We start from the raw sequence: 22,366 nt of genomic DNA on the forward strand, positions 1-22,366 counted from the left end.
GTGTTTATCACAAAAACAGTGATGCCGGAAATTGTACCTTTAATATCCACCTAATCATATCTTTGTGTACATCTAGGTAGGGAGCGCTCTGTAGTGTTTCCAGCATAGCTAGTATACTAGGGGAGTTGTTTGGTGCTTCACCAGGTTCTAAAGCAAAAAAAAAAAAAAAAAAAAAAAAAAAAAAAAGGCACAATAACAACAGCTAAGACTTCACAGTGCTATTACTATGCATGAGAAGATAAGGTTGCTTATAACATCATCTGCCCATCATTTAATTATAGCTCTACTTACTAGAGATTTTCAATACTTCTTGAGAACGTGATGCATCTGTACTTAACAAACAAGTTAACAACTAGAATGCTTTAATCATTCAAAATGGACACCTTACACCAAATGATTATTTTAACATAGCCTTTAGCTATTAAATAAAAACCCAGCTAAAAGATCTACCTGAGATTTTACCAAGTCTAAGAAATGAACTGGATTTATAAGGATGTGTGTGTAAAAATATATCTTGTTTTCCTTTTAAATAAAACCTAGATTTAAAATAAAGTGCATTTTAGGGTGCATAGGTGGCTCAGTTGGTTCAGAGTCTGCTTTTGGCTCATGTCATAATCCCAGGGTTCTGGGACTGAGCCCTTTGTCAGGCTCCTACTCGGCTGGCAGCTTACTTCTCCCTCTCCTCGCCACTTGTGCTTTCTCTCACTCTCTGTTGCTTTCTCTGCCTCTTTCTCTTAAATAAACAAACAAATAAATAAAATCTTTATAAAAATAAAAAAATACATTTCTTCCTCTGTAAATTTATTTCTTCATTTGAGGAAAAAACATACAAGTCAGGTTCAGTGTCTCGAGAGTACACGTAATTCAATGTTTGCTAATTTAGTTCTATAGTCAGAAACACCAGTTATTGATTTTCTTGGTTTAAGTGTCATCATTTGGGCAAAATATTCTTTTTTTTTTTTTTTTTTAAGATTTTATTTATTTATTTGACAGAGATCACAAGTAGGCAGAGAGGCAGGCAGAGAGAGAGGAGGAAGCAGGCTCCCCGCCGAGCAGATAGCCCGATGCAGGGCTCGAGTCCAGGACCCTGGGATCATGACCTGAGCTGAAAGCAGAGGCTTTAACCCACTGAGCCACCCAGGCGCCCCTGGGCAAAATATTCTTAAGAGGGGAAGAGACTGAACTATGAGATCTTTAATATTCTTTCAGATGTAAAGTTCTATGGCTATAGTTTAGGGATTTCGCTCTAAACAGTGTGCTTTAATTAAATAAAGTGTTTAAAGAGAAATATGAGGAATGTCTAAAGAAAAAGGTTGTTTGTTGAAAGAAAGAAAGAGAGACAAAGAAAAAGAGAGAGAGAATCTGGGATTGTATAGTGGTAAGTGGATGAAATCAGGCAGTTTTCTGTGTGGTCATCCTAAAGTAAAAAGCCCTGGAGATGAAGGGGGCAAAACATACAATGCTAATCCATAGAAAGAAATACTGAGAGAAAAGAGCAGGGAAAGGCTGGCACCTAAGAACATAGTCTTCAGTATGGAAAGGCAGTTTCCCCTCATCCTCCCACTTTTCTATGTGAGGGCAAAAAGGGGAAAAATAGAGATCCAGCAGCAAACAAGACCATATTATCCATTATACTACCTCTACTGGGTCATATTACCCATTATACTGACTGCTGTAACTCCTAGTATACCAGCATAAATTCATAAGTATCTCAGCAAATGCTTGATTGTACATCTGTCTGGGACAGGGAAAGTATAAGATGAGCCTGGGTTATCTTTTGTGCCAGAAAGCAAGGTGGTGCTCAAATACTAGTGGGCTTGGGTCAAAAGGGCGGTGAAGCCAACTGAACAGATTCCCAGTGACCAAAACTGAGAGTTTGAACATCAAAAAGAATTTTTTTTAAAAGGAGACTTGATCATATGTGACTCAAAGACAGAGAATAAAAACCCAAGAGTAATATTAAAAAAATAAAGCATAACAATCCCAAGCAAACGAAAAAGATTCACAGTTGTCACCACTGAAGGTAACTACTAAACCAACTGCTTATTCTGAAAATCAGTAGATTTTTAAAAAAATTTTATTTATTTGGCAGAGAGAGAGAGAGAGAGAGACAGCAAGAGAGGGAATACAAGGAAAGAGAAGCAGGCTCTCAGCTGAGCAGGGAGCCTGAAGCAGCGCTTGATCCCAGAACCCTGGGATCATGACCTGAGCTGAAGGCAGATGCTGAATGACTAAGTCACCCAGGCACCCTGGAAAAGCTTTTCTTCAGAGGTGAAATATGATGGCTAAAACAAATGGTTTAAAGAAGTGTGCAAATATTAAAGCAAATATAGCAAAATACTAACTACTGAATCTAGGTGGCAGGTGTATGGATGTTTGCTTTACCAACTCCTGCCTATATGTTTAAACTTTTTAATAAAAAAAGATAGGAAAAAATGTCTCCTGGCCTTCTAAAAAAGTCATGTTACCTTATATACAAAATGATAATCTAATCCACTATAGTTAATTTTCATAACCGACTGAGCCACCCAGGTGCCCCCTATAGCTAATTCTCTTATTTTCATTATGTCTTTACAAGGTAACAGCAATAATTTAAAAGTGAAATCCTGATAGCATACTTTGTGTTTTTAAAGCGCATCTGAGAATTATTTAAATGCGTGTGCCATATTGACTTCAAGCTAGTGACTCCTCATTAATGTTTTCAGTTTATGAATTAAAACTATGTGTTTTTATGAAAATACATCAGGATCTCATATAGTACCTTTAACACAGATAAATACATATAATCTCAGAAATCTGGATTAAAATTTATTTTGAATCTGTATGAGCAAATAAGAGGTTATATTACATATTTATTAAAAAATTTTTCTTTCTAAGTATTTATTTGACAGGGAGAGAGCAAGTGAGCACAGTTTGCGGAGTAGCAGGCAGAGGGGGAGGGACAAGCAGGCTTTCCATTAAGTGGGAAGCCTGATGTGGGGCTCAATTCCAGGACTCTGGGATCATGACCTGAGCTGAAGGCAGCCACTTAACTGAGCCACCCAGGTGCCCCTATATTACATATTTAAAATCATTAGTATCTTGAATTAATTTAGTAAAAGGTGTATACGTACTTGATATCTTCTGAGTGAAGGTAAATGTTACTACATGCTCTTCTGTGACATTGTCTAAATGCTGTTTTTCTTCTTGTAGTGCCATTCCAATTAAATGTAACACCTCGAATAAAATGTTTTGTAACTTTTAGTAAATCAAAAACCAAGTATATAGTAACAAAAATGAATTCACCACTGGAAAAAGATAAAGCAAACTACTAAAGACTAACTATTAAATTCAAACTCTAAATTTCATTTTCTGATAAAAAAATTCTCAGTAAGGAAACAAAAATTTCCACATCAGCTATGAAGAAAATTCAACCGCATATTCTTAGGATAAGTTCATACACATCCCTACACTACAGTCTTAAAAAAAAAATCTTCTAAGAATCGGTGGCCAAATAATTAGAGCTGAAAGCATCTATCAGGTAATGATCTGGTCTATAATACTCTCTAGTTAAATTTCTCTAAGGACTAAAAATCTTAATCATCTCAGAAAGATACATACTTTCAATTTAATGCCACATAATTATTGAAGATGTTTACAGTTATTCCCTATATCTCACAAAAAATTCCTTATCAGATTTCTAAGAAAATATAAAATTACACTGATTTATTTGCATTTTTATTGCTCTTATCCTGCTTCCCAATTTTGGAAGGAGATATCTGTGTGGTGTCTGTATGTTTCCCCACACAAAAAGCTACTGTGGATGTCAGAGAGTTGGATGAACGAGGTTAGCTTGAAGGACATGAAACAAATGTACACAAAAGGTAAAAGCTGTTCTTTTTTTCTCCATCATTTCCTACAACTCCTCTGCTCACATAAGTAGACCACAGCTCTGTTTTTACATTTTAAGTGTCTGTTTATAAATGGGAGTGGTGTGTAAATATATATGTATCTTAGCCAATGAGACACTTGAGCCTGCTGAGACAATGGAAAGAAAAATAGTTTTGGAGGATGACTCAGGAAGAATGAGTGCTTTCATTTGCATCCTGGCTTCACAGCTTTCAAGGTAACACGCCTTCAGGGAATCTGAGCCTAATTTCATCAACTTTAAAATGGAAAAAAAAAAGGTTCCCTTTAGAGTTTTGAGAATTGCAAACATCGTATGAATGTAAAAATACATACCACAGAATAAGGCACAGAACAGGCTAATTCCATTAACTGATTAATTACTATAATGTTACTAACTAGTTGAGTAACATGGACAAGTTACGTGAATCTCACTGAAACTTGACTTCCTCATCTATACAACGGAAAAAGTTGTATCTACCCAAATGGGTATTGTGTGAATTCAATGAAATAAACAGTAGAAGAATGACTCACATCAAGGCTACAAAATAAAATACAACAAGGTTCTAGACATGTCACTTATTAGCTACAGACCATATGTCTCTGAGTTTCAATTTCTTCAATTGTAAAATACAGATACTGATGAGCCCACAGGGTTTTTGAGGGGATTAAATTTAAAAAAATGTTGAAGATATGACATTATACAAATATCAGAGTACTGCATAAACAGAGACATATCATTAACAATCAATGAGAAGAAGACTGGCCAATAAGACCAAGGTAATCACAACCAACTGGTATAAAAAATATCTGCCAGACTACCATTTTCAATGTCAGACACAAAAGCAGTAATAATATTATTATATTTCAAATTTAAACATCACTACATTTAGTGCTTAGTTGTCTGTATCTAGATATTGACAAGAATACTTTGTTTTTATTAAAAAAGCACTAAAATTTAAACAATAAATGTTTTTAAACCTACCCTTTGCAGCATGGACTCAGACCAGGCATATCCGTTATGTTCTACAGCCCACTGGAGGACTGTCCTCATGATGCACAACATCACATCTGACTGCAAAATGTTTACCAGACTTGCAAATAGAGGGCAGAATGGAGGCAAAACTGGAGGTGGAAGTGCTGAAAATAAGGTTATTATTGGTTTCTTTTGTAGAACATGCTTAAAAAAAAAAAAAGACCCTATCTTTAGATAGTCTTCACTCAAAGGATACTAATACATCTTAAAGCTGTATTTTACCTTCTCAAGGTCAAATGCATAAAAACAGCTACATTAATAGTAGCAGTACAAAGGGAAGTCTTTTCCCTAGAAATATCCTAGGATCTGAGATAAAACCATTAACCCAGAGATGACTCAGTATAGCCTATTTCTATATTTGCATATTTATGAGTCTTTTGAATGTTCACTTGGAAAGCATACATTTACATCTTCCACTTCACCAAGGATAATCATAGTCAATAGAAAACAGCATTTATGGGGCGCCTGGGTGGCTCAGTGGGTTAAGCCGCTGCCTTCGGCTCAGGTCATGATCCCAGGTCCTGGGTTCAAGCCCCGCATCGGGCTTTCTGCTCAGCGGGGAGCCTGCTTCCTCCTCTCTCTCTGCCTGCCTCTCTGCCTACTTGTGATTTCTCTCTGTCAAATAAATAAATAAAATCTTTAAAAAAAAAAAAAAAAGAAAACAGCATTTAACACATAGAAGAGACAAGAGATTTTTAGAAAGATTAAAAATACCTGTATCTTCCCTGTTTTGTCTTTTCAATTTTCGTTGAGCTTCCTCTGCCTAATAAAAAAGAGATTTGGACAGGAATTAGTAATACACAACAACCTAATATCCAAAACATTAAGTTAATCTTTGTCATATTATCTTCTGATATTTACTATTAGTTTTATAGTGCTCTCCCCAGCCCCCAAATGACACATCTAAGTTATTTTTTTTTCCCCCTCACTACTCACTGCCACCAAGCCCCAAGGAGTTCTTTCTTATTTTAAAATGCAGAGGAAACATGTACAAATCAAACCAAAGTATTATTTAGGCTTAAACTCTATGACATGCATCCAAAACTAAACAAAGCTTCATGTTTAAGTTTAATTAAGGCCATTTATGAAAAAGTATTTTATTTATTTATTTTAAAGATTTATTTATTTATTTGACAGAGATCACAAGTAGGCAGAGAGGCAGGCAGAGAGAGAAGCGGGGGCGGGGGAAGCAGGCTCCCCGCTGAGCAGAGAGCCCGATGCGGGACTCCATCTCAGGACCCTGGGATCATGACCTGTGCTGAAGGCAGAAGCTTTAACCCACTGAGCCACTCAGGCGCCCTGAAAAAGTATTTTAAAAGTAGACTGCTAGGGTGCCTGCGTGGCTCACGTGGTTAAGTGTCAGACTCTGTGCTCTGTGGAGAGTCCGCCTGAGATTCTCTTCCTCACCCTCTCCCCTCTCGCTCCCATGTGTGTGTGCAGTCTACCGCTCTAATAATAAGCAAATCTTAAAAACAAAACAGACTGCTAAAAGAGAAAATTTAGCCAAGAATCACGAGGAAAATTCCATAAAGTACTATGGAAAAGCAGAGTGGTAAGTAGTAGCAATTCTGAAATGAGCATAAAATAGCTTAACTATTATACACGTTGACTATTTCTCTTCAAAAGCCAATAAAATATAATTACATATGTATGGTTTATGATACAATTATATAGCTCTTATATATGTATGTAGTATACGTGGCGGGAGGGAGGTGTTAGGTGGTGGTATTTTTAGGTAATCTACTTTCTTCATTATAGCTTTTTATACTTTTCAAATTTCCTACAATAAAAATGTATCCTTTTTTAATCTCTGAAAGACAGTAAAAGTTGTTTAGGAGAAACAAATCAAACACACACAGCTCTTCCCCAGTACACTTTTTATTTTCCCATTTACCTTGGACTGCTCTGCCCTTGAAAAGTGATAGAAATACAAATTGAACTCTTTGGCACACTCTGGTTTCAGTTCATACATGCCTCGTCCTGTTAATCCAGGTTTTCTATGGAAAAAAAAGTCCTTAAATTATTATTACTAAAGTCACACCCTAATTTATGAGACAGTCTTAGATAACATAATAAAAAAGCAGAGTTCTCATTTACTGCTGATGAACGTAAACTGGTACTACTTTCTGTGGGCTAATTTGGTAACCTACATGCAAAGCTCTACATGCATCGTCCTATCGGACACATCCACTTTGAATTTATCCTAACTGGACAGGTGAATGTGATGGTCATTATTATAGTGACAATTCAAAGGCTAACAACAGGAAATACGTTATACACATTATGACACTGCCACACAGCTGAACATCACTAAAAGTGATAATAATTTCTAAATTTTGATGTATAAAGATGTCTCTGGTAAGTTCTACCAGGTGGAAAAAGTAGGTACAATTTTAAGGGTTAGGGAATGTTTATATATGTATTTTTCTGTATTTTCTCTAAAAGCATTACTGTATCTTTATAATCAACAAAACAAAGTCATCACAGGTGGGATGGGAGCAAGGACAAAGCAGGAGTGAGGAACTGCCTCAACCACCCTCAGGGGGATCGACTAATTTACCTACTGGGCAGCACCATGGCCTCCAGAGAGTGAAGGCAGTACTGAGAGAGCATTTTGCAACTCAGGAGGCACATTCAGATGGAAACAAATAAAGCAGTTTTAAGAAAACTCAATGCACTGACTTATGTCACCTGCCAGTTTAATGTCAATTATCTGAAACTATCAGGAACACTGGTTCTGAGCACAGTGAAGATTCTCGTAAACCAGTTTAGGTTGCTGAGTGCAGAGCTAGATCAGAAGAGTGAAATGACAGAAATCTAGTTCAGAACTAAGTATCTGAAAATGTCTGTCACTCTCTGAAAGGAACAATTTCATTCTCAGTTCCATCAAAGGAAACACTAAGAAAAATTAATTTATATTAAAAAAATGGAACAGAAAAAAAACAGGAAATAAACTCACTTGAAATGGGCAACTGCTTCAATTACGCTCTCCATGCCAGTCTCCTTATTCTCCTAACAGTACGAGAAACAAGTAAGTGCGTTTCATGTTAACAGTATCGGCTAGCACTTTGAACATCGTGCTTTTCTCTCCTTACGACTTACAGCAATCCTATGAAGCAGATATATTATTTTTCCCAAATTTTTTTACAGATGAGGATCCCACAGTAAACATAATTTTTAATATATAAACAGGGAAACTTATTTTGTAACCTAACATTCATTCAGACTCATATAATTAAAAACAAGTCATTACCATATGGACTCAAGCTAAAAACACAAAGTACACATAATATTTAAACAAAATTTATGTAAGATCTTTATACTATTTTGTGAAAGTTACACTGATTCCTTATCTATTTTTAGTACAACAGCATTTCCTAAATCATATCCTATTTATAAAAAGATGTTAATACGAATTCTGATTAAAGAATTCTCAGGTCAAAGATGTTTGGTAAATATAGTTGCCATCGTGTTGTACCAGATGTACTTTAAAATGTTGTTTAGCATATATTCCTCTTGGGGTGCCTGGGTGGCTTGGTCAAGTGTCTGACTCTTAACTTTGGCTCAGGTCATGATCAGTGTCCTGGGATCGAGCCCTGTGTTGGGCTCTGTGCTGGACATGGAGCTTGCTTGAGATTCTCTCTTTCCTTCTTCCTCTGCCTCTCCTCCCACCCCCAAATTATATTCTTCTTTATTCTAAAGTCTAAGTGAAACTGTAATTGCTTCCTCATCTAACAACTCAGGATTCATATCCTGTATAAAAAAGTAGGAGCAATTTTTTTTTTTTTTTAAGATTTTATTTATTTATTTGACAGAGAGAAATCACAAGTAGGCAGAGAGGCAGGCAGAGAGAGAGAGGAGGAAGCAGGCTCCCTGCTGAGCAGAAAGCCCGATGTGGGGCTCGAACCCAGGACCTGGGATCATGACCTGAGCCGAAGGCAGCGGCTTAACCCACTGAGCCACCCAGGCGCCCCAGTAGGAGCAATTTTTATCCTGACCAGGTATTTAGTGATATTAAGAAATTATTAATTATTGTTCTTTCATCATGGCATTGGGATAGATAGGTTTTTCTAAAAGTCCTTTTAGACCAGTTTCTCAACCTTGGCACTGCTGATGTTTGCATCAGATAATTTGTTGTTGTGGGGGTCTGCCCTATGCATTGCGGGATATTTAACTGTACCCCTGGCCTCTGCTCACCGGCTGCCAAGAGCACCATACAGCCCTGCCCTGAGCAGTGACACTGCCAAATGTCTCCTGGAGGGCAAAACTATCCCTGGTTGAGAACCGCTGTTTTAACATATATATAGTTCTATTTATAGATGAAATGGTAAGCCTTGCATTCTGGTTTTTTAATTTTTTGGGGGGGCGGTTAGAACAACTCAGCAAAATAAAATTTTGGCTTATTGTTGTACAATACTGTTTTACACATACATCAAATAGGCCAACCATCCCCCACCCCTGGCCAGGAAACTTCATAAACAAAAGAAGGAAAAAAAAAAGAAATCTTCGGGGCGCCTGGGTGGCTCAGTGGGTTAAGCCGCTGCCTTCAGCTCAGGTCATGATCTCAGGGTCCTGGGATCGAGTCCCGCATCGGGCTCTCTGCTCAGCAGGGAGCCTGCTTCCCTCTCTCTCTCTCTGCCTGCCTCTCTGTCTACTTGTGATCTCTCTCTATCAAATAAATAAATAAAATCTTTAAAAAAAAAAAAAAGAAATCTTCATCTTTGACCATTTTAACCATCTCTTATGAACCAACTGCTTGTATTACAGCTAAGCACATACAAAAAAAGTTACTGCTATGCTTGGAATAAGACTGGTTTTTTTGTTGCTGGGTTGTTTTTTTTTTTAATAAGATCTTTTTTCTCTCCTTTGAAATGATAATGAACATGGTCACACATAAGAAGTCAGAAGCAGGACAGAAGATGCTTTGAAGGCTGGTTTCAAGATCATTAAACATGGCTGAGCACTAGCAATATGTACATAAAATATAAAATATAATAAAAAATACAAATTTTCTTTTTTAAGGTACTTTAAGAAAAAACGTAGGGTCTTGGAAGTTTTGGTTCATTTTTCCTCCCCTGTAGCAAATTCATTTTGTAGTTTTGGTTGGGTGGTGGAGACTGTGTATCATCTGTGGGTAAACTTTGGGTTTTTTTAAGATTTTATTTATTTATTTGACAGAGACACAGCAAGAGAAGGAACACAAGCAGGGGTAGTGGAAGAAGGAGAAGCAGTCTTCCTGCTGAGCAGGGAGCCCGATGTAGGGCTCAATACCAGGACCCTGCGATCATGACCTGAGCTAAAGGCAGATACTTAACAACTGAGCCACCCAAGTGTCCCTAAACCTAGTATTCTTAACAAAATAATCCAGTGGGCATGCAGGGATTAGTGGTTCGGGTATAGATAAAACAAGACTGGTTAAAATTGGTGATGGGTTTTGTTACACTATGTTTTCTATTTCTATAGATCTACAGATAGTTAAAACTTTTCATAATATAAAGTTTAAAGGAAGTATTATGCAACAAATACAGGTTTAAATCCCAGAAGAATGAACATTAAAGTTGAAAGTTTTGATCTACGTTTCAAATTTGGGGAAGCATTCTGAAAAGCCTCAAGAAAATAAGGATCTCTCCTAACAAGTATTGGGTATCTATCTGGAAAAGCCCTGTGGCTGAAAGACAGGTGGCCAGGGAACTTGAGATCCTAGGTCGGTAAACAGTTACTATTAGCCCATGAATGCAATGTAATGTAAAGTAATGTAAAGTAATGTGAACATTACTTTACATTCACTAAAATGAAAGAGATGGCTCCCTAAAGAGAGTTTTTGGATGCTTCAGAAGGAAAAAGTTCTGAAAAACGTTAGTATCCTCAATACAGATGAACAGATTTTTCTCACTTCCTTCTCCAATATATGAAGTTGTAAAGCATTATCTCCACCCATGGCAACTTTGTAGTAAGGACTCAATAATAAACCCTGTCTACTGGATAAATAAATTCAGTTTTCAAGATCAGGTTTACTTTTATTCAGCATCCTTACCTCTTCTAAGAATTCACTGTAAAAGATTCTACTCTTATGCTGCTGTCTGTTCCCAGTCACTAGTATTCTTTTTTTTGTTTCCCCCATACCAAAAAAAAAAAAAAAAAAAAGGAAAGAAAGAGAAAAAAAATTGAAGTAACCTCTACCCTAGTGTGGGGCTCAAACCCACAACTCTAAGATCAGAGAGTCTCGTGCTCTACTAACTGAACCAGCTAAGTGCCCCTCTAATTATTTCTAGTAAGAGTGACTGGGAATTACAGTTGTCCTAGAACTGCAGTCTTTACCACTCTGGAAATGTATACGGAAGTAAATCTAAACATACTAGCCTGTCAGGAAAGGAAGAATTTCCATAATTTCTTTTGTAAGATGTAGGTACTTACATCTTCAGGTAAAGACTTCACCAATTCACTATGGGCCATAGGTTTGATGCTTAATTGATGGATAATCTCTCGCTTAATTTCATCTGTAGCATTTACCTGTCCAACTCCAGGACTAAATCTCTCTCCTGTTAGTGCAAAAGTACATATACACACATTTAACATAATCACAATACTTAAGCAGCATATACTTTTAATCGGTGCAATACAATAATGTGTTTTTCTTTCTGTGCAGTAGGAAAGTAGTAATTGGTTTGGCAACAAGCTAGGGTGAGAGCAGCTCCTAACCATACTTCTGAGGCTCAGACACAATAGGTGAGTACAGGCTTTGGGCAGCACAGAGAAAACTCTGGATGCTATTTTGAAAGAATGGGATGAGAAGGCAGGAAGGGACTAGATGTAGTCAATAACTGGTAGAGCAGTAGTTGTAACCAGAGGACTAGGAAACTGCTTTCACGCCATCTGCCACAGGTAGCAGGGAGGGAGAGCCTTCTTCTGTACTTCTATCTCGTGGCAAATAAGATCACCCCCTGACAGAAGCCAGGGTGCTCTGTCGTATGGACTACAGAGTCTAAAACAGTAGAGGAGGTAGAGAAGGTAAAGAAATAGAACAGGAAAGATGGTGGTGACAGGACTGAAAATACAGGCAATAAGAGAAGAAATCTGCATCTGTTAGCCACAGGTCTCTATTAGCTTATTTTTATCCTATCTAAAAGCCAAGATGACAGTTCTGCAACACAAAACCACAGAAAAAAACATGCTTAAGATATGAAGTAACAGTAAATAGCTCCTAAACATCTTATTTTTACTTGCTGAACTCTCCTGTCCTACTTTTTTCTCAACAAAGAGCCTTTCAGATTATTCTGCTTCAGCACTTTCACTCTCTTCTTCCAAAGCACCAAGGCATTATCTCTCTCAGTGCTACAGTAACTGGAAAGGAGAAAGAGACGGATGCTCTAATCTTCCCCTGAAACTGAAGAACTGCTCAAACAAAAGAACTGCAGCTTAGAAACTTGGAACTATTTCTTATCACAAAAGCCAATGTAATTGATAAATGTCGCAAACAATCCAAACTTACCAACAAGCATTATAATGAGGTACAACATTTCTTCTATTAGAGTGTTGTTTTGCTGAACTACATCCTGTAACAAGTGGAAGGGAGAGAAAGTTCAGAGATACAAATACAAACACATCCAAAAAGAATGAAAGATACTTCTTTAATAATGTATTGTGGTCTTATAAAACATGCTCTTACCTTATGGGTAATCTCAGAGCTAAATCTTTTTCCATAGTCTGGAGTACTGAAAATCTGATAAAGTTCAAAACGGCTGAGCATTATCATCAGGAAATGATTTGGATCCATCATGGAGACACCTGTCTTTTTTTTTTTAAATGTTTGAGATAAAGGAAAAGAGGGAGGTTAAAAGGGTTACTAAACAATTAGTGAAAGATATTTTGGGTTGAATAAGTGAAAAGAGCTTACTTATTCACCAATCCCTATAAAAGATGAAACCCCCCCAGTCAATTCCCTACCTGTTGAAGCTACAAGTGTGGACAAGAATCTAAGCTGGTAAACAAAATAGAGACAAAACAAAAACACCCTAACCCTACCCATTGGAATAACACGGACTATATGTTCTCTGGCTTTTTAATGCTCTGACTTAACTGCAACCCTATAAATTCAGTTCTGAAATTTTATCTCTGGGCTCTCTCATCACTCTCTAGTAGTGCATGGACTCTGAGAGAAATGTGCTATGGCAATTAAGCTTCTAGTACTTCTTATTTACCTAATACTAAGTTCTTAAGGAGAACTCTCAAACTAATTTTTGGTGATAAAAACTATACTAAATGAAACAGCTTTTATTTATTTATTTTTAAAGATTATTTATTTATTTATTTGACAGAGAGAGATCACAAATAGGCAAAGAGGCAGGCAGAGAGAGAGGAAGGGAAGCAGGCTCCCTGCTGAGCAGAGAGCCCAATTTGGAGCTTGATCCCCGAACCCTGAGATCATGACCTAAGCCAAAGGCAGAGGCTTTAACCCACTGAGCCATCCAGGTGCCCCTGAAACAGCTTTTAAATATTAGTTTTAATTCTTCTTTAATTCTATTTGTATAAATTCTAAATCAACTCGAATTTTATTTTGAGCCATCATTTTTGAAATTTACATTTCTTTTTTTTTTTTTTTTTAAGATTTTATTTATTTATTTGACAGAGTTCACAAGTAGGCAGAGAGGCAGGCAGAGAGAGGAAGGGAAGCAGGCTCCCTGCCGAGCAGAAAGCCCGATGCGGGGCTTGATCCCAGGACCCTGGGATCACGACCTGAGCCGAAGGCAGAGGCTTTAACCCACTGAGCCACCCAGGTGCCCGAAATTTACATTTCATAACCTTTCCTATCACTTTTAAATCTACTCAGCAATAATATGGAACAACTACTATGTGATTATGCTATCTGCACAATGGACAAAAAGGGACCAAGATACAGTTGCCACAGTTTAGCAGAGGGGACAAAAAGTAAATTGGCAACTGTGGATCCAGAGCTGTAAATGCTATGGTGGGGATGAACACCATGCTATGGGCCTTCCCAAATGGGATACTTAGCTACATTTCTGTGTGTTGGGGAAAGCTTTCCGGTGAAAGTGACACTAAACACTAAGACATGCAGGAAGACAAGTTGCAAGGTGAACAGAAAAGGAAGTGGGTGGGGTGGGCAAACTGGGGAGCAAAAGAAACAGATGTGCAGAATTTAAGATTTAAGAGAGAGCATGGCAATTTCAGGGAATTTTAACATAGTTAAGTTTCATAAGCCTTGGGGTCTAGGGTCTTTAACCAGAGGACAATGAAGAAAAAGATGGCTTTCAGGTTTCTGACTCAACTATACGACTGTATAGATTGCTAAACAATATACCGAGGTAGGAAACCCAAGATAGAAGGAAGGTATGGAGGAAATAAGAGGAATTAGTTTGAATATATTAAATCTGAAATGTGTCCAAGAAATCTAGATGGAAATGTTCTACAGGCTGTTAGCCATATGAGTTTAGAGCTCAGTAGACAGGGCTAGGCTAAAGCTACAGATTTGGGAGTAATCATAAGTGACTGGGTTCTGTGGCTACAACCTCTAAGTTTAATGCTTTTAATTCATTACCTGAAGCATTATTATATCCTTGTCAAACATTTCACGTCTGCATTTCACATTATGGTAGTAATATATCTAAAAAAAAAAATTGATTATATTGGGTAAATAGGTTTTTATTTGTGCAGCTCCCTCCCCTCCCCAATCCCCAATAGCACATGGGTTTAATGCAAGTGTGAAGGCAGATGCACACGCACATGCATGCATGTACACACATACACACACACACACGTGGTTCTCTCAACAGTTAATACTATCCTCACAGAGATTAATTAATTAGAAATTTCCAGATTTCAGTATTCACTCTATAGCCCACATTTTGCAACCAACTTTCTGGTTTCCCCAACAAAACTACTTTTCTATAAGGTTAATGGCTATGAAGAATGAAAACCAAACCAAACCAAACCCTATACCAAGCCTTGATAAGGTCTAAAAATAAAACCTCAATTTCAGAGCTATAGTAATAGAACTTTTTTTTTTGATTGAAGTACAGCTGACACACAATATTCCATTACTTTCAGGTGTGCAACATAATAACTGGACAAGTCCATTAAGTTATGCTGTGCTCACCACAAGTGTAGCCGCCATCTGTCGCCATTTAACACTATCACAATACCATTGACTAGAGTCCCTATGCTGTGCCTTTCATCTTCGCGACTTACTCATTCCGTAATTGGAAACTTATACCTCTCACTCTGCTTCACCCATTTCACCCATCCCTATACCCCTTCCCCTCTGGTAACCATTAGTTTCTAAGAGAATTTTCAACTTTTAGCACAATTTTATTTAAATAGATGAAATCTGGATTTTTACTACATTATGTTTTGTAAAACTGTTCTAAAAATGATCTCAAGTTAAAAAAATCAAGAAACTTAAGTTCATTTCTATTTTTGATACTGTTTCTTGACAAAGTATGAATAAGAGTTCTAAGAAACTTTTTGGTTTAACATTACTTTTATCCTCTTGAACAATTTTAATGTAGATACTCAACTTTCAATGACTTAAGTATAGTGAAAATTACAACCTTCCCAGAAGCCAAAGGAATAGATGGATTGAAATCTCTTCATGAACTAAAAAACACTTACCTGGTTTACTAGAGAGAACCCATTTCTTCTCCACATGCCTGCATGTACTTGGGCACATAAAACAAGACATCTAAGAGGGTGTTCTATCAACATGGGTGGGCTAAGTTCACTCTGTATATAAAAAAAAATTGTTTTTAATCCATAAAAATCTCAACTGTATAAATAAAGAAGAAAGGGTGATAGTGATGGAAACTATATAAAACAGCAGTCAAAATTCCTTAAAGTATGTTTGCGTGATGGTTAATTTTATGTGTTAACTTGGCTACACCATGGTACCCAGCTTTTGATTAAGGCCAGTCCACATGTTGCTGTGAAAAGCATTTTGTAGATGTGATTAGCATTTAAATCACCATACTCTGAGTAAAGCACATTACCCACCGTAATGTCGGTGGACCTCATCCAATTAGTTAAAGGCCTTAAGAGAAACACTGAGGTCCCCCAACCACGGCTGAAGAAATTTGGTTTCCAGAATGCCTTTGGACCTCAGACTACAACATGAACTCTTCCTTGGGTCTCCATATTTCAGACTTGCCAGACCCCATAACTGCATAAGCCAATTCCTTACAATAAATCAATTTTTTGTCTTTTTCTCTCTCCATACTTACATACCCCTGTGAACATGCACGTGCACACAATCTTCTATTGGTTCTGTTTTTTTCTCCAGAACCCTGATTAATAAAGTTTGTTTCAAAGTAATTTCAAGTACATGAAACATAATAAATAGGCATTTACTTTTAAATGTTAGTATTACTTACTAGAGGTAGGAGTTCTGGAAATTTGTATGCCACTTCGCTTTTGCTTAATAATACATGTAAACCTGCATAGGAGAACAAACAAAAAAGCATTTCTACAAATGCAAATCATTTAGAAAAAAGTCCTAAATATTCACTCAACTTCGTATCTACTCTTTCTCTTTGGGAACCTATCTCATTACAAAGTAAGATAAAAAATGAATTGGATCTATAAATGAAGCTTTTTGAATTGATATTCTCATGAACCTCTGTATCAAAGGTACACTTAGAGCTAGAGTCCTAATTACATTACAATTTTACAATACAATACAACATTACAATACACTGATGACGTTTTATAGAAGTAAATGTTAGACGTACAAATATAGCAAAAGCAGTTCTGTAATTATCAAAGCTATTTATATATGTTATCCTCACTTTAAGGGTCATATTTCACTGTCCCCATTTAAAGTATAGCAGGAGATCCTTCTGGCAAGTGAACAGAGAGATGAGTCCTGGGATTCATAGTCCATGCCAATCCTGATCTCAGATTTAAGTTCCCTTAGAACTTCAAGATCAAAGCCTCTCTAGTTCCTAACTGGAACTAGAACTAGAAAGGGCTCTGGTATTGCTCAACCTTGCTTAATTCTGTTAACTAAGAACTAATTCTCCTATTTATGTTGCTGTCTACATAGAGAATGTTTTTTACAATCTTATCAATAGATATGGCTGGCCACTTGGTCAATACTGGCTTGAGGCTTTTGTACCCGAGAAGACCTGAATCAGGAGTCTCATTCTAATGACCTGCACTTGACATCTGCCACTCAAGCTCCATTAGTACAAACCGCAGGTTGTTCTTGAACTGTTTTGTGTGTGTTTACTTAGTAAGCTCTTCAATTAGATTATAAGCATTTAGGCCAAGTTTTATCAAATACAGTCAGGAGAATGCTCAAAAAGGTTCACTGAGGTCTGAGAGCAGTAAAGACCTAGGCAGAAATGAGTACAACTCTCAGAGTACTGACTGTTTTCCTTGTGGATAACTATCAGCACTAGCCTCCAACATAAAACCAGAATTTTTAAAGGCAGCAAAGATCAGCAGCTGAGTTGTAAATAGGACCGATATTCCTACGTCCCAGGTGAAAACTTTCCCACAACACCGTGCTGTCACCTGCTCACAAGTATCAACAGGTTCAGTATGCTCAAAGCACTTGTGGAAACAAAATAGGGCCTCAACAAGTTTCATACTAAGTACTTCTTTGTTGTTCTATTTGTTGCATTACTGATATTTGGATGTCTAAGTTATCTTAAATCTCCACAACTTCCATAAGACTGTTGGAATGCTAGGCTCTAGCATCAAGAAGATGTGACAATGCTCAGAACAGTAAAAAAAAAAAAAAAATGCATTCAGAAAAGAAAGAGGATTATTATTCCTGATCCCATGGACATTAAAAGAATAATAAAGGAATACTAGGAACAGCTCTATGCCCATAAATTTTGATAACTTAGATGAAATGTAACAATTTCTTGAAAAACACAAACTACCAAAACTCCTGGAAGGAGAAACAGATAACTAGAACTAACCTATATCCATTAAAGAAACTGAACCAGTAATTAATGACCTTCCAAAAAAGAAAGTATCAAGCCCATATGGTTTCACTGAGGAATTCTACCAAACATTTAAGGAAGAAATGTTATCAATTCTCCACGATCTCTTACACATATCACTTTCACAATAAATTATTCAGCCACATACTTAAGATAAACTACAAATTCTGCAATGAGTAAAAATAGCTACCTTTAGAACTTCTTTCTACTCTCAAAGTTAAAAATGTAACTAAAGGGAACAGTAGTATGTGAGCAGGATAAGAATTCCTGCGATCAAGAAATATGGAAGGAAGCTACACTGAAATGAGACTGAAGGTAGAGATGGACAAGTGAATATTCGAAGTTTTTGGCTGCTGCAAAGTGGTGGCTTCAAATATTCCACCAAGTATAAAGGGCTTGTAAATCAACTACTTATGATTAAAAAACTGTCATTCCAATGTGGGACTCACTCTGGACCTGCTGCTTAAAAAGGTTATCAATAAATGAGTAAAAAACAGTTCAGAGGAGAAGAAAAAAATTAGGGTGGTTTCAATTTATCAGCAATCACTTAAGTGACAGGGTGATTTGAATGGTAACAACACAGACTCTGAATGTGGGCTGAGTTAACCATGTGGTATAATACAACATGTGGTATGTGCAGTTTAGAAGTCTGAGGCAGCACTATGGTACTTTCCTTATAAACATGGCTCCTGGGGCCAAAGCACCTCACAATTCCTACTCTGACTCTTTCTTGCTGCACGACACTAAGAAGTCACCTCTATGTCTCAGTCTTCCCTTCTGTGAAGCAAATGTAATAGTAATAATACCTACCTCATAGGCCGATGTGGTGATTAAGTAAGTCAATGCTTATAAAACTCTCAATATAATGTATAGGAAGTATTCAATAAATATTAACCACAAACAACAATTTAAAAGATAATTTCAGCGTTCTCTTTTGGGGAGAAATGCTTTACCTGCAAGTAAGCGAGAAACTGGGAGGTGAATGCTAACTTTTTCTTGGGAAACACAGTATCTGATAGTTTCCACTGAATGTCCACAAATGCTTAACGTGATTGGCTGTTCACCATCAGTGAAACCACCATGACACTGCATCAATACAGCAAGGCATTTCTTGTAAGCTTCAATTAACACTTTTTCCTAAAAAAGAGGGTTTTCTGTAAGTGACTTAAAAGGTTGGGTTTCTACAACATTGAATAAGCCCTCTTACTTACTGAGTTAGTACCTCATATATCAATATAGGCAAGACCAAACACAATCTTCCCTCCCCCAATGTGGTCCCTCTTCCAGTGCCCTGTCTCAGGGAACACCATCTCCATACAGCTGTGGAAATCTAGAAATTATTCCAATACCCTCCTTTCCCTCATTTCCCACTGTCCAATCTATTACTAAGCTACAATTTCATCTCCTAAATTTCTCTCAAACCTGGCCACTGATCATCTCCAGTAACTCAAAGGAAAGCCAACCACCTATTAAATCCCCTGCTTCTACTTCTGACCTCTCCTCTATCTATTCTCACAGAGAGTAATTTAAAAAAAGAAATCAACAACATGTAACCTGGATCATGTCACCTTTTCTGCACGGTAGCCACTAGTGGCATCCCAACTCTATTAGAATAAAACCCAAACTTCTTTCCGTGGCCTCCAAGGCCCTACAGTATCAGACCCCTGTCCAGTTCTCTACCTTCAACCACTGCGCTCCAACCTGAGCCTTCTCACGGCCCCTGGTCCAACCATACTCTTTCTCATCAACAGAGAATGCTGCAGCTGTCTCACAGTCAGGGGTAGTATTCTTTGCTCTTTGACCAGTTAGCTCTGACACATAGTTCAGATCTCATAGAAGTCTTCTCTTACCTCTTAACTTACACAGGCTCTCACCTAGACTTTATAGCCAAAGGAGAGCAAAGTAATTTTAAGACAGAGAACAAATGAAATAGTTGTAAAGCTTCATTTTTGGACAAATCTCTAAACTCTTTTTATATGCTCAAAATCTAGATGAGATTATGGGGAAAAATGTAGATAGTAACAGAAGAGAAAGTGGATCACTTCTTCCTCTGTTTTCCAAGTTTCTTCCTAAGGCTTCAGAATTTTAATGTTTATGGAATTTATAGGTAAGAGAAGAAAAAAATGTTATTTCATGAGTTAAATATCACCACTACCCTCTCCAAATGTCCTCAGAATTTTTAGGAATCTGTCTATTGCCCCTCTTCCATTTATCTCCTTCCCCACTACTCCTAGAAAAAACTCACGTCTAAAGCACACCAGTCCTGCATCATTGAAATGACATGTGTTAATTTCATTTGCAACGTGAAGGCTGCCTCCCATTCTGGTTCCATTTCAATATGCTGTCCTACTTGACGTGTAATTGGATCCATTCCCTTAAAAGAAGCAAAAAAATTTTATTTTATTTTTTAAATATTTTATGCATTTATTTGAGAAAAAGAGCGCACAAGCAGGCAGAATGGCAGGCAGAAGGAGAGGGAGAAACAGGTTCCCTGCTGAACACAGAGCCCGACAGGGGACTCATTACCTGAGCCAAAGGCAGACGCGTTACTGACTGAGCCACCCAGGTGCCCCAAAAGAAGAGAAAAGATTTTAAATGGATTAAAATTATGCTTGTCCTCTTACACTGAAACTTAAGAAACAGTATAGAATATATTTTGATTATAAAAACACATAAAATGCAAGTTTTTTTTTTAAGATTTTATTTATTTATTTGACAGAGAGAAATCACAAGTAAGCAGAGAGGCAGGCAGAGAGAGAGGAGGAAGCAGGCTCCCCGCTGAGCAGAAAGCCCGATGTGGGGCTCGAACCCAGGACCTGGGATCATGACCTGAGCCGAAGGCAGCAGCTTAACCCACTGAGCCACCCAGGCACCCCTAAAATGCAAGTTTTAACAAGAAGCTTCAAGTAGTATAAGAAGTCCAACTCCCTAACTTACATGTTTATATATTAACATTCTCTAAAATATGGAATTAAAAAAAATTAGAACAAATAATTTTGAGGCAATCTTGTATATGTTTTAAACAATAAAATGTATACTTCACTGCAACGATTCTTCAAGTTATTTTTTTAGCTCTATCATTTACGGACTAAACTGTTGGAAGAAATTAGACAGGTTTTTAAAATAGTAATGAATTTATATTTTACAATATAATAAAGTTTTCATAATTATTGCTAATCTGCAACTAAAAGTTCTCATAGAATAAAGAAAGCAAAACAAAAAAAGCCCCTCCAAAACAGAAATAGAGAACAAAAAGATAAACAAAATAGTTTTATAAGAATATACTAAAAAAAAAAAAAGATTTTATTTATTTGAGGGAAAGAGAGAGAACATGAGCAGGGGAGAGAGGCAGAGGGAGAGGAGAAGCAGGCTCCCTGCTGAGCAGGCCCCCCCACCAACCTGGGCTTGATCCCAGAACACTGAGATCGTGACCTGTGCCTAAAGCAGATGCTTAACCGACTGAGCCATGCAGGCGCCCCAAGAATATACAGTTTTAAAAGAATTTTAAGTAAGAATATAATGTTTTAGAAACTAGCTTAACAGGGTGTCTGGGTAGCTCAGTTGGTTAAGCATCTGTCTTCGGCTCAGGTCATGATCTCAGAGTCCTGGGATTGAGCCTTGCATTGGGCTCCATGATCAGGGGGTGGCATGCTTCTCCTTCTCCCTCTGTCAAATAAATAAATAAAATCTTTAAAAAAAAAAAAAAAAAGAGAGAGAAAAGAAAAAAAGAAACTAGTGTAACTACCCTCTTTGTGCATCAGAACTGATTACAGAAAATAGACGGTATCTCTAATATTTAAAATGGCCAAAGTTTCTACAGATAGAAAAGCAGAGAAGTATTGTAATAAATTAAATTGGGTATCCTAACCCAATACAGAAATCAGAATATTTTCCAAAAATGATAAGTTGATTTTATTTCTTGCTTAAGGAAGCCAGATAGCTACTAAAAGAATTATAATGGTATGGCTCAGATATTTTGGCATGATATCTACCTTCTTACAGTTAAAACCATACCAGTTAGCTTCTGCTTCTAGATTCTGTTCTGTGTATGATGGTGTTTCCAAAAAAACAGAATTAAACAGAGGGGAGTAAGTTCTATACTGTATTATATAAATATACCAAGGAGAGAAAAAGAATTATGGAAACATTAAACAAAAAAAATTAAATATTATAGTTTCTTAAATAAACATTATAGTTTCTTAACTTCACAATATTTCCATGTAAGCATATTAAAAAACAGTAAACTTGCAATCCTCAAAAAAAGAACGTTAATGGTAACCAAAAGAACAACCAAATACAAAAGAATAGTAGATGCCAGAACTTTTGCTTGGATGTCATTCATTCTATACCATTCTAAGAGTTTCCAATTTAAGAGGAGTTTCTTTGTCCAAATTATAGTCATCTAAATTATTCTTTTGGAAATGTGCCCCAAATGAAAACACAAAAGATGTTCAGTGCAATGAACCAAAAAAAAAAAAAA

The 22,366-nt window shown here is 37.0% G+C and overlaps 1 protein-coding gene across 6 annotated transcripts in view; it reads right to left on the reverse strand.

The window, feature by feature from the left end:
- The window catches only part of UBR2 (ubiquitin protein ligase E3 component n-recognin 2), a 126,555-nt gene that overhangs the window by 30,320 nt on the left and 73,869 nt on the right, over positions 1 to 22,366 (reverse strand). For all 6 annotated transcript variants that reach the window (XM_047732584.1, XM_047732585.1, XM_047732582.1 and 3 more), the window contains exons 14-27: positions 20,132 to 20,260; positions 18,840 to 19,023; positions 16,306 to 16,367; positions 15,551 to 15,661; positions 14,478 to 14,543; positions 12,588 to 12,710; positions 12,411 to 12,474; positions 11,336 to 11,460; positions 7,881 to 7,933; positions 6,816 to 6,918; positions 5,636 to 5,684; positions 4,871 to 5,025; positions 3,114 to 3,216; positions 38 to 147 (exon numbers count right to left, since the gene is read on the reverse strand). In XM_047732584.1, the coding sequence (XP_047588540.1) occupies positions 38 to 147; positions 3,114 to 3,216; positions 4,871 to 5,025; positions 5,636 to 5,684; positions 6,816 to 6,918; positions 7,881 to 7,933; positions 11,336 to 11,460; positions 12,411 to 12,474; positions 12,588 to 12,710; positions 14,478 to 14,543; positions 15,551 to 15,661; positions 16,306 to 16,367; positions 18,840 to 19,023; positions 20,132 to 20,260 (1,437 nt within the window). The remainder of the gene's footprint in view (positions 1 to 37; positions 148 to 3,113; positions 3,217 to 4,870; positions 5,026 to 5,635; positions 5,685 to 6,815; positions 6,919 to 7,880; positions 7,934 to 11,335; positions 11,461 to 12,410; positions 12,475 to 12,587; positions 12,711 to 14,477; positions 14,544 to 15,550; positions 15,662 to 16,305; positions 16,368 to 18,839; positions 19,024 to 20,131; positions 20,261 to 22,366) is intronic.

The sequence above is a fragment of the Lutra lutra genome, chromosome 6 (assembly GCF_902655055.1).
Source record: "Lutra lutra chromosome 6, mLutLut1.2, whole genome shotgun sequence".
Taxonomy (NCBI): domain Eukaryota; kingdom Metazoa; phylum Chordata; class Mammalia; order Carnivora; family Mustelidae; genus Lutra; species Lutra lutra.